Source organism: Sciurus carolinensis, chromosome 4 (genome assembly GCF_902686445.1).
Source record: "Sciurus carolinensis chromosome 4, mSciCar1.2, whole genome shotgun sequence".
In the NCBI taxonomy this organism is placed as follows: domain Eukaryota; kingdom Metazoa; phylum Chordata; class Mammalia; order Rodentia; family Sciuridae; genus Sciurus; species Sciurus carolinensis.
In genome coordinates, this window is record NC_062216.1 from 153,123,248 (window position 1) to 153,135,858 (window position 12,611).

The 12,611-nt window shown below is 35.8% G+C and overlaps 1 protein-coding gene across 1 annotated transcript in view; it reads left to right on the forward strand.

The window, feature by feature from the left end:
• Positions 1-12,611, forward strand: part of Cfap54 (cilia and flagella associated protein 54) — a 315,326-nt gene that overhangs the window by 167,761 nt on the left and 134,954 nt on the right. Inside the window, exons 44-46 of the mRNA XM_047551199.1 lie at positions 1,854-1,920; positions 4,435-4,617; positions 7,622-7,708. Of these exons, the coding sequence (XP_047407155.1) occupies positions 1,854-1,920; positions 4,435-4,617; positions 7,622-7,708 (337 nt within the window). The remainder of the gene's footprint in view (positions 1-1,853; positions 1,921-4,434; positions 4,618-7,621; positions 7,709-12,611) is intronic.

Genomic DNA, 12,611 nt, shown 5'->3' on the forward strand with positions numbered 1-12,611 from the left:
TTAGCTTTGGGGTCCTCCTGCATTCCACAGTCAAAGTCCTGTCTATCTTCAAGACCAGTAACCCTCCCTCTTTCTCTGTCACTCTCACTCTCTTATTTTTTAGCTCTCTAGAAGCTCCACTTCCACCCCCACATCTCCTTCTCTGACTCTGATCTACCTGACTAAAATCCAGGACAGTTGTCCCATCTCAAAGTCATTAATTCAATCACATCTGCAAAGTCTTTTTCTGGATGTAAGGTGACATATTCACAGGTTCCAGGGCGTAGGACATGGATATTATTGAGGGCCATTGTTCAGGATGTCTCGCATAATGTATGTGGATGTCAGTCACAATGCTGAATAGTTACCACTCACATATACCTTGAATATTTGGCCAATGAGAAAAATGTAAAAATTAAAGAAGTAGTAGAAGTACACCTCTCCAGGTTCTTCTTTAGCTCACCTAGAAGGCGAGGTGGGCAAAAACCTATTCTATTTTGAACCTGTATTACAGCAAACTGAAACAATAATCTTTCCAAATTAGTTTTTGATATTTTCAAAAGAGTAGTATCTTTAGGCAGGGGAAATAAGAAATTGCCACTTTAAAAAAGCATTACCCATGAAAGATCTTTTAAACTTCAATCAAGTTTTTTTTGTGCTCCTGAAAAGGAACCTATCCTTAGGCAGATAGACACACAGACAGAAAGACACACACACACACACACACACACACACACACACACCACTTGTGACAGTAGAGCTTGGTGGTTGAGACTAGAAAAGCCAAAGGGAGGAAGGTCACAACTTGGAAAGGAACAGCTCTGGCTTTCTTGCCAGAGGCATCTCAGCTCTGTGTCTGAAGTTATCACCTAGTGATTTCAACCAGCAGAAAGTCATTTCCTGTTTACCCAGCTGGAGGTCTGACTTCCACAAACTGGAGTCCACAGGGGCTTGAGTTGTTCTCCCAGACTCTTGAGTAGACTAAACTCTTCTCACTGCAAAATACGACAGTCAAATATCTATACAGAGAAATCGAGCTCAGATGGACAATGTCATTAATACAGTGAGACTGACGGGTTTTATCTAAGTAAGATTCAGGATAAGGCAATGTGGTTTACAGCTGCAAATGCGTATTTCAAGACCCATGTAAAGGAAACTCACAGTGTTCTTAGGGGCATCAAAAGGGACAATAGTAAATGGAAATATTATCTTCATTTTTGGTGGAGAGACTTAATGTGCACTCCATAATAGATCACTGGTAAGAAAATATGTTGTTTTAATTTGGGGTTAAATAATCATATTTATTATGGCTATAACAAATTATGGTTATTTAACCATACTCATTAAAAGTCTTGTTACCTTGTTTTCTACCCCCAGATTCCACTTTGAAGGGTTTATCTAGAGAAATTAATAGGATACATGCTCAAAAATATAGTTACAACAATATTCACCTTATCACTGGAGAAAACCAAATACAATTAATATTTTTATATTATAATACATGCATATAATAAAATATTAAAATTTTAAAAATAATGTAATCTATTATGTCTGTGAATGGAAAATTTGTGAATAAACTAGCACTGTATTTTATAATTTTAGTCTTAATATGCAAGCATTTATATTTCCCTGTATATAGCCAATATAGAAAAATCTAGAAGGAAACTAAAATGTTACCAGAAATCATGTTTAGGTGATAAAATTACGATTAATTTTTTATTTTCTTCTTTGTATTTTTCTTACATTTTCTTGTGGCTTTTTTTTTTTTTTTTCCTTCTATTTTCTGTGTCCTAGATACATGTCTAAAGACATATATTTATATCAAAATATTTTGGAGAATTGTCTTCTAATTGTTTTTTCTTATTCTTGCTTAGGTTTATTAAGACCCTGAATGTTAACAAGAGAATCAACTGCTGTATTTTGTCTGCATTACTCTTTCAGGTAACACTTGATGTGTGTTTTCTATAGTAGCATGGCCATCCCAGGAAATAAAAATGTGCAGTTATTCATTATATTCATCAAGCTCACAGATAGGAAAATAGCATGAATGTGATTCAATATCACAAGACCATTTCTGCTTGGCTGGCTAAGCCCTTTTCCCCTGGTGGCACATTCCCCAGTTTTCTCCTTTAACTGAAGGAGTCTTACAGATAGGGAAACTGAGTCTCCTGTTGTTGGTAAGATCATATTACCAGCAGGTCTGTGTGCAGCCAGTCTTCAAATGGTCGCCTTAAGTTACCTTAACTTTAAATTAAGTTTTTCTGTTACATGATGTAAAATATTTCATCTAAAGAAGCAAGAAATAAGATGAAGCCTACAGAAGAGGAGTGCTTGTGTGTCCCAGGATTTTGGTTTGACTTCACTGAAGAAGAAAGGAGCTTTTATCTGAAATGCAAGACATTCTGAAATTCAGGGATGCAGCCAGGGGCCTTTGCAGTCTGCAGAAGGTTCTGTTTACTTTGGAAGATGGACAGATAACCCTTGTTATGTGTATCAGAGGAGGCTAAGAGCTTCTGAAATTTAGATAGATAAGTTCTTTGGAAAAACCTCTTTTGAGTATAAGGACCGACTTCACAGTCTTTTTTCTCATTTTCCAAATACTTCCTGCCTGTGCTTCAAAGGGAAGAGGGAAGGAGGCAAGAGTGGGAAGGGAATGAAGATCTTACCCTGACTCCTTATATCTTAATTTTACTTTCTCATACTTCTTGTTTTTGAAGAGAGTGCAGCTTATGTCCTAGCAAATATATGATTTAAAAAAATGTTCAGTTTTTAGTTTAATGTGGACCTTAAAAATTGCTACACTAGTAATGCTACACCTAAAATAAAAAGCAGCTGGTAGGATTAATTTTAAAAGTCTGCTCATTCTTTTTATGATTTTCAAAGCAAATTTGTGAAGTTAAAAATTTCAGCAACTACCTAGTATTTTAGAATAGGATCCTTATAGTCCTAATAAACAATCTGATTAAAATTCTTTCATGATAAATAAATTAAAACATTTTTATGGTGCTTTTGTCATCAAGAAAAGAATTATTTAAAATTACCAAAGAAATACTTCTGAGTGTAAAATTGGGTTTTAGTATTTGTTTTAGTCAGTATTTTTGCTGCTGTGACTAAATCATATGACCAGCACAAAATTGTAGAGGAGGAAAAGTTTATTTGGGGGCTCATGATTTCAAAGGTCTCAGTCCACAGACAGCAGGCTCCATTCCTCAGGGCTGAAGGTGAGGCAGGACATCAGTGGCGTAAAAGTGTGGTGGAGAGAAGCAGCTCACATGATGATCAGGAAGCAGAGAGACTCCATTCCCCAGATAAAAAATACTTACCCCAAAGACACCCCCAATGCCCCACCTCCTCCAGCCACAGCCCACCTGCCTTCAGTTACCACTCAATTAATTCCATCAAGTGATTAAGTCACTGATTGGGTTAAGGCTCTTGTAACACAATCGTTTCTTCTCTGAACTTTTTTGCATTATCTCACAAGTGAGCTTTTTGGGGACACCTCACATCTAAACCCTAAGAGTATTCATCTTGTTTCCCCAGAATCTAGGACAATGTTGGTTTTTTGGGGCTTGGCCTATTTCGCTTAGCATGATATTTTCCAATGGCAGGGGGAAGAGAAGAATGAAGGAACTTTGGATGGTGTAGGGGAAATGGGGTGAAACGGGGTAGGGAACAGAAAGGTAGTAGAATGAAACAGACAGTATTACCCTATGTTACACTGTGCACAGTCACAGAAATGAAGAGTTGTACCCCATTTGTGTACAATGAATCAAAACGCAGTCTGTAAAAATATAAGATTTTAACAACAACAAACAAAAGAAACTTGGTTACTAAGCAGGGTTGAGGGGGGACTTGGGGGCTCACATTATTGTTCACATTAACCAGATCATCTTTTTATTTCCTGCAGTTGAAAGTTTGGAATTACCTCTCCTTGATTTAGACTTCAAGTTGTCATTTCCTCAATTTATAATCTTGGTATAGATTTTTGAGTTATATAGACATGACTTTGAATCTTTTTTCTGCCATCATTAGCTGTGTGACCCCAGATAAGTTAATTATTGTACCTCAATTACATAACTTTCAAGACAGTAATCATTCCTTCTAAGAGTGGGTTAGAGGAGCGTTAAGTGAAATAATGTTTATAAAAAAATTAGTAGCAAAGCACAACACAAATTGACCCTCACCAAATAATTTATGTAATGACAATTTCTTTGAAAATAATAAATATACAACTACTATGGAATTTTAAAAGCCCATCTTGCATGATAAAGGCAATAATGACAAATGTGCTAATATTAATAATTATAATAACATTAATAATTACTGTTTATTATGGTATATAGTATGTTAAACATATGCTGAGCACTTTAGGAAGTGATAATATGTACTTATTTTTTTGTTTCATCATTACAAATGCAATTTATAGCTTTTTATTTTACTGTATGTCATTTTCAGGGTTTGCTTCGAACCACACTTCCACATCCCAAAGCCCAACGAAGTTATGCTCAGTATGAAATCACTCAGCTTCTCCCGGGCATTGAACTCTTCTCGGATAGAAACAGGGCTGACATCTGCTCGGTCATTGCAAGCCTGTATTACGTCATACGTGAACTGCACTATGCAAAGCAAAATCTAATGGTGAGTAATTTGTGAACTCAACAACTCTTTTTTTTTTTCCCTGCATTGAAAATTTATTAGGATATGCTCATATTATAGTGTTTTAGCATATTTGATTAAGCCCCCAAGTCCCCCCTCAACCCTGCTTAGTAACCAAGTTTCTTTTTTTTGTTGTTGTTAAAATCTTATATTTTTACAGACTGCGTTTTGATTCGTTGTACACAAATGGGGTACAACTCTTCATTTCTGTGACTGTATACAGTGTAGATTCACACCATTCATGTAATCATACATATACATAGGGTAATACTGTCTGTCTCATTCTACTACCTTTCTGTTCCCTACCCCGTTTCACCCCATTTCCCCTACACCATCCAAAGTTCCTTCATTCTTCTCTTCCCCCTGCCATTGGAAAATATCATGCTAAGCGAATTAGGCCAAGCCCCAAAAAACCAAAGGCTGAATGTTTTCTCTGATAAGCGAAATCAACAACTCTTAATTCACTCTGGCATTTTTCTCCACTTACTTTCTACTTTCAAGTTTTACTAGTGTTCTCTTGGTCAATTCTTATTTAACTTTTAAATGTTATATATTTAGGATTCTTATCTATGTTTTATTAAAAATAACATACTAATAGTCTTTCTTTAATTTATTGTTTGCATTGTATTTTGTACTCAAAAGTAATGTCTGTTTGATTTTGTTCCCTTTTTTATTCTATTATTTCACTTCTTTTATTCTTAAGATGTTTGGTGAATTTGACTAGAATGTGTCGTTGATAGTTATGTCAAACATAGGAATGGAGTGCGCTAGTAATGCCCAGCATTAAGTTGTTCAGTTCTTGTCAATATCCATACTATGAGTGTATTTCCATATTAAAATAAGTTTCTTTGTGTCTCTTGTCTTTTCTCTGTCAAGGGTACATCTAAGAGAACGACACATTCTAGCTGTGAGATTAAAAAGCAATGTCCTAATGTCCTAGGAAACCCCAAAGTCCAAATATAGCTCTCCTTTCCTTTGGGAAAAGAAATCACAGTATACAAGATAAAGTTGGCTGCATTTAAAAAAGATTTGCTTCACTCTCTTGATCCTCCTTGTATCTATTTTCCTTTTTTATGCTCTTTCCTCTCTTCTTCTATGCTCTTATTTTTGTCTCTTTTCCCCTTACATTTGCTTCTTGACATCTTTTCTTTCTCCTTTTACTACTTCCCCTTTATTCCATAAATTTCATACTTATGCTCCTGTTTTTCATGTATTATTTTCTATTCTCTTGGCATATTGTTCTTCTAAATTTAACTCTCTCTTTATATTAAAAATATTTATGGCCCCTGATATGTGTTGTTAAATTATAAAGCCAGGTATTAAAGTGAAGAATTTGATAAATGCTTTTAACACTGGGCAGGTTTGGGAAGAAAATGTCTATTAAAAATAATAATAAAATGGTGCTCCTCTTCCTGGTAAAGGTATTTATTTCTGGATTGAGAAAATGATCCTATTCCCTGGGTAACCTTTAACTGCCTACGTATATTCATATATAATACATATCACTGCATTGGAAGAGAAATGAGACTTTTTTTCCCTATAAAGCTTAAGAAATTGAGAATTTTTTTTTCTAAATAGTTGAGCAATTGTCAGCAATAAAATAGTGTGTTTTATTTCTCATTAAAGAAAAGAAACTAAATCTCAAAGGTAATCACAAACTCTTAATGTTTTGTGCTGTATTCATTGTAGAAAATGTTCTGTTGTGTTTGAATGTATAATTGTAGAAAAAATATTGCATTATGTTTGCAGACATTTAAGACTAATTCTAAGCCTTTTTAAAAAAGTTATTGCTGTTAGCAGCCACCATTTGACCTACCATTAGAGGTTCCCCAGCTGAACTTGTAAGAAGGGAACAGTTTCTACTTTGTGTTTTATTAACCTTCTTCAGAAGCTAAGGAGTCTTCTTTCAAATATGACATTTGCTATGGAACCCAGAGCTGCAGAACCATAGTAAATAACTTTGCTAAGCAATGGGATTCTCAATCCTTATTTCATCTCCCTTTGGTGGGTTAGGGCACAGCTGCAGGAACAGAACTTCAGTTTTGAACTGAGATCAGGGGCTGTTCCAATGTCCCAGCACTTTCTTATTTCTGGATGGATAGTGGCTAAGTTAATTGAAGCGTCCATTGTTTATTAGCCTGCACTTATAGCCATAAGACTGCAAAAACAATTGAACTTTGATTTAACTCTAGAAAACTTAAAATATTATGTGAAGAGGAAGGTTGGGTTTTAATCAGTAGAATTCATGCTATGTAAAGACTGGAACTTGTTAGATTTTGTTCTCATTCAACAGCACCTAGTACATAATGGGCATGTTATAAATATGCTTTTGCCAATGGAAAAATTACTAATTGAAGTCACACGGTGGCTGATATTGAGATGAATAAGTAAGAACTAGTTAGGGGACATGAATGTGAGTTCCTTTGCTTTAAATTTTGCATTTATTTGATAGCTCATTTGCTAAACATTTTCTATAGGCTTCATTTATGTTAATTTTTTTCAAGGAAGATAATTAATTGGATTTTAATTTTTCCATGCTTAAAGAGATGTGAAGCCTAGGTTTGGGATATCAAATGGCATCTACTTGGAACTTTAAGTCCCTGAAATTTTTAAGGTGTTTACTAGTCAGATTTCTTTACTTATGCCATATGGTTTAGCCTGCTAGCATGGAAACTCAATGAATACTTTGCATAACTTATCCTATATTTAATATTCTGCTAATTTTTATTTTTGTGATCCTGGAGATTAAACCCAGGGATGCTCTATATTGAGCCACATCTCCAGCCCTTTTTATTTTTTATTTGAGATGGGGTCTTGCTAAAATTACGAGGCTGCCTCCAACTTGCCACTCTGCTGTCTCAATCTCCCAAATTGCTGGGATTACAGGCATGCACCATTATGCCTGGCTTAAAGTTTGACAAAATTTGATTACTAGGTTATTAACTTGGTGAAATATATTTGAAACAGGGTGTTTTTCTCCTGGCAGGTTCTGCCTCTCCTTGCATTGTACCAATATTTTGTTTCTGGAATTTGCCAAGACCTTATCAGAAATCTAGAAGCAAGAATCCTCAAGGTATGTCATAAACTTTTAAGACATTTGATATCCTTTAACTATTATGAGTATTGTTATACACTGATTTGACTAATACTACTAATAATAAGCTGACAATAATTTTGTGTTATATTTATAAAAAAGAATTTACACATCATTGTAGTCAAGTATAAGAAATAGCCAGTTAAAAGGTCTTGATCATTTTATGCTTGGGCCACAGTGGAGTGAGGAACACCTACCTCTAGAAACAAGGCTTATCCAATACCAAGAGTTTGCAAATCACCACTTTTGCGAGACTGGCTTCCTGGTACAGAGTAAACGAGCCAGTTTGGTTTCTGTTAATTTAATCCTAAGGACCTTTATGTATATCATGGTATATTAGAATTTTTCAATGCACAGGCAATTAAATTAACAAGGTCAGAGAATTAATTCCGTAACCCAGATGTCAGTGAAAGTTCTCTGCCTTTGAGACTCATGTGCTGTCAGCTTGAACTCCATGTGGAGTGGAAACCTTAAGTATCTCATTCTCTGTACCCACTTTCCTGCAAGCTTCCACCTCTGTTTGTTTTGTATATGGATCACTCAACATCCAGCAGATTTGCTTCCTGTTCTATACTTCAACTCTTTCTTTTTTTAAAAATATTGTTATTGTATGTTTTATACCTTTATTTTAGTTATTTATTTACATGTGGGCTGAGGATCAAACCCAGTGCCTTACACATGCAAGGCAAGTGCTCCACCACTAAGCTACAGCCCCAGCCCCTTCCTCAACTCTTAAATGGAATTCAACCCTATTCCTTATTTTATACACACACACACACACACACACTCTCTCTCTTACATTCACACACACACAATATATCCACCTAAGACCTTTGTTTCTATTGTGTACTTTATTGAACTTTGGGAAAACAGGGAAATTGAAGTTGAGACAAAATGAACAATTTAAAATAGAATATTTGACATTCTTGAGCTTAAAATACTTCTTGGCCATCATTTTATGCTTTTGCCTCTCTTCCTGTGGCATTATCTGGTGTATGCTGGAAAATGATTCATAGTGAGTTTTTTTTTTTTTTTTAATAAGCTAATTTGTAGTTTTGAAGTTTTCTCTCATTTTGTGAATATACCCACTATGGACGTCTTCAAATTACCCACAAGGCATCACTGAAGATGCATAATGGAAAAGAGGTATAAAATCAGCTCTTGCATTTGGTGGCAAGTGGCCTCCAACACTCTATTCCAGCATACCTTTTTTAAAAATACCCTCTACTCTTTCCCTCTGTATGCCTCCTGTTTTCTAATGAGGGTAGCTTAGCTTTCCCCCTGGACTGCTATCTCTATCCAGACCCTTTGGGCCTCTGAGAAAAGTCCGTTGTCCTCTAATTATAAACAAAGAAATTCCTAAGAGGACTTTTGGTGCTATTGATATATTTTAACCTCAAGAATAAATAATTCATTGTTGACCATGAAAATTTCTGGATCACCTTCTCTGAGTTATTGATTCTTATGAACTCTCTTGCTTTTGAATTTCAACAACTTTTTTCTTAAAACTGCATATAACTTTCCCAGTCTCTCAACAGTAGTCTTTTCCAGATTGCAAAATTCTTAAGGTTAGGACTTGTGTCTTATTTATCTTTTAATTTCCTACACTGACTTAAGTAATAAATTCACATTCTTGATATTCAGTTGTTAATTATTGAATTGAATTTAAAATTTGCAGACATCTCTAAAATGCCTACTAGTGATCGTGGAGTTAACCTAGAAAATATTTAATAAATATTCATTGATTTAATTCTAAAACAACCTTTACTGAGTACCTCCTATTTAAAAGCACCCATGTTAGTAACCTGAGTCCAAGAAATGTCACCCATGGTCCTTGCTTATAAGTAAGAACTGGGAAGAGAGATGGCACATATACACAAGTCACATATATGTACCTGTCACTTTATCATTTGCAAACTAGTGTGATGAGCATTGTCTCCAAGAATTTAAAAGAGGGGGAAATGGTTTTGAGCCTTCAGATTTCCAAGAAGATAAGAATTTAGACTTGAAAAGAATACAACTGAGTAGAAGAGAGGAGAAAGGGAATGTTCTTGGCAGAAAACAGTGTGGAAGATGATAAAGAGGTAAGAAAATATTGACTTGCTTAGGGAATAGAGATGGGTCAGTCATGCTGAAGTGGAGGTTCTGAGCAAGGAGTTTGCAGAAGGTAACATGAGAAACAGCAGAGGGTCACGATTTGGAGAAAACCAGGGACCCAACTTGAATTCCAAACTGTGACGAGACAATGTGGAGGTTGTGCAGTGAGAGAAATGAGGAAAATGTGGAGTCAGAATTTGGTTACAGGTATATTCTGTTCTGTTATTAAGAGGAAGGAAGCATGGCGTGGTTGCAGTGTCCATTAATAGCAACAGGAGGAGATCCGGAGGACTCCAAAAGTCAGAATTCAGAACAAACTTTTTGGTTAGATGACTTTTGTTTATCGTCTTAGCCTTTTTTCCTGTTGCTTCAACATTAAATCTGAAATTGTGTAGTTTATAAAGAAAATATATTTATTTCTTAGAGTTCTGAAAACTGGGAAGTCTAAGATCCAGGGACTGCATCTGGAGAAGCCTTCTTGCTGCATGGCAGAATGTATCATGTGGTGACAGATCAGCAGAGGCAGATTCAGATCTCTTTTCCCCTCTTTATAAGCAACTAATAAGATCATGGGGACTCCACCCGCATGGCATCATCTAATCGTAATCACCTTCTAATGTCCCCACCCCAAATATCGATATGTGAATTCAGGGACTAACTTTTAAACACATGAACAATTGGGGATCACATTCAAACCACAGCCATTTGTTAGCATGTGGCAGCTGTTTTTGTGCAGGAATAGCTTAAAAGTCAGTGAAGAACTGTGGACTCTATTCTCCAGCTTTGGGTTGGATGGGGAATTAATAGAATTTTGATTAGGAGAATGACATCTTCAATCTGGTATCTAGTAACAGTGTTGGGAGCAGGGTGAGACAGGAGTAGATCTTACTGGTTTATTAGGATTGAAAAACTGAATTAGGGGTTTGACAGCTACAATGACAGATGCAATATAAAAGAGCAACTGATAGATCTTACAGAAAAAGAAGTAACAGCCCGTCTGAGCAAAGTTTGTCCGACCTTTCTGAAGTAAACTGGGGTCATTGAGTGGTAAGAAAGAAAAGTCAATCAGGAAACAGCAAACAATGATGCTTTCTGACTATGTACACAGTAATTCATCTTGCTGTTTAAAACTGTAAAGCTGTAAAACTGAAATCGGTAAAACTTCTTGATGATCAGCTAGTCTGGCTTCACTCTGGATCTGTCAACTTCATCAAAGATTTCTTTTTCTCAACATGTTAAACATTCCTTGGAAGGGTGCTGATGGTTCTGTATTTGTGTGAGTGGAGGGTTGATTTATATAGCTAGTTCTTTTTGCCATCTGGCTTGTTTGTGTTCACAGCATTGGTCATTTCTGAAAATATTATGTCTATTATTAAAAGCATTGCTTTTCTAAACAGTCAGGTTGGTATGATAAACTGAAATCAGAGATAGCCTTGACAGATGTAGTCCATGTACAGCAGTTTTACAGTCAAGATCAGAAGAGACTAACCCACACACAGATCTTGGAAAGAATTTTCTTACAGAAATAATGAGAAAAATGGCCATTTAGAAACCTGAAAGCGTTTCTGTGTCTCAGACACACTAAGTGTCTACTTGGTGCTAGATGGCACTGAGGAGGTTGGAGATTAAGGTGTCTTAGGAAAGAACCACAGTTTACACTCAATAGACAAGCAACTCAACTTCTTTCCCATTAAAAATGTTCTCCTGGCCTTTCAAGCTTTATTTTTATAACCAATTTCCCCTTACCTTACCTTCATTTTATTTCCTTAAGGTTTATATACTCTTGAGATTCTTAAGCTAATAGTGAAAGGAAAATGGAAAGTAAGATGGATTGAAATGCTGAGGATAAACTGATTTTCTTCTTTTTTTGTTATATGTATACATATATATTTATATATCTATATATCTATATATCTATATTTATCTTCATCTAATTTTGCATTTTATTCCCTGTGTGCACATTTTACCCCTTCTCTATTCTTTACAAAGTCACTGGATGTTTTTAAAATGCAAGTCAGGTTAAGGCTCTGTTCCAAAGTCTCTACTAACTTCTTATCACATAGAAAAAAAAAAAAAAGAAAGTTCCTAATGGAGTCTACAGGCTATATATGACCTTCCCTGTCTAATGTCATCTCCACCTTCCCACCCTCTTCCCTTCAGTCGCTGAGCTTCAGTCACACAGGCTGTTCCTGGAACACTCCAAGACACAAAACTGCTCCAACCACATGACCTTTGTACTCAGCCCCCCCTCAGCACATTCTCCCAAGACTTCCTCACTTATGTCATTACCATCTCTTCTCTCGAAGGGCTCCTCCTCACGGTTGTTCCTCCTGATCCCAGTCTCAAAAGTAGTGTTTTGTTGGAACCTCCAAGAGGGCTTAGTGTGTAAGAAGTGCTCTACAAATATGTTTAATGCACAAATGAATTCGAGTTTGTTCATTTCTTTATATCATTTCTTCATAGTCCTGCTGGTTTATATTCAAAATAAGCCATGTAAAATGTATAGTGATCAAATGTTAAGCACACGCCTTTAAAATTGACAGTGGCTACTAATTATGGATAAGAAAATTAATCGTTGCCTCCATATTGATATATTGTGGAGTTATTCTCCTGGTTTGTTTGACTTTCCTCAGAGTGTTTGAGAACATCAGGAAAGTTTTTGCTTTGTTTTTCTTTTAAGTCACAATTTACCATGGGAACAGAAGTACTTTTCAAACTTTTCCATGGCTATGATATTTCTGTGTGTTTCCCTCTGATGAAGTAAGCAACCTCTGATAAATGCCCA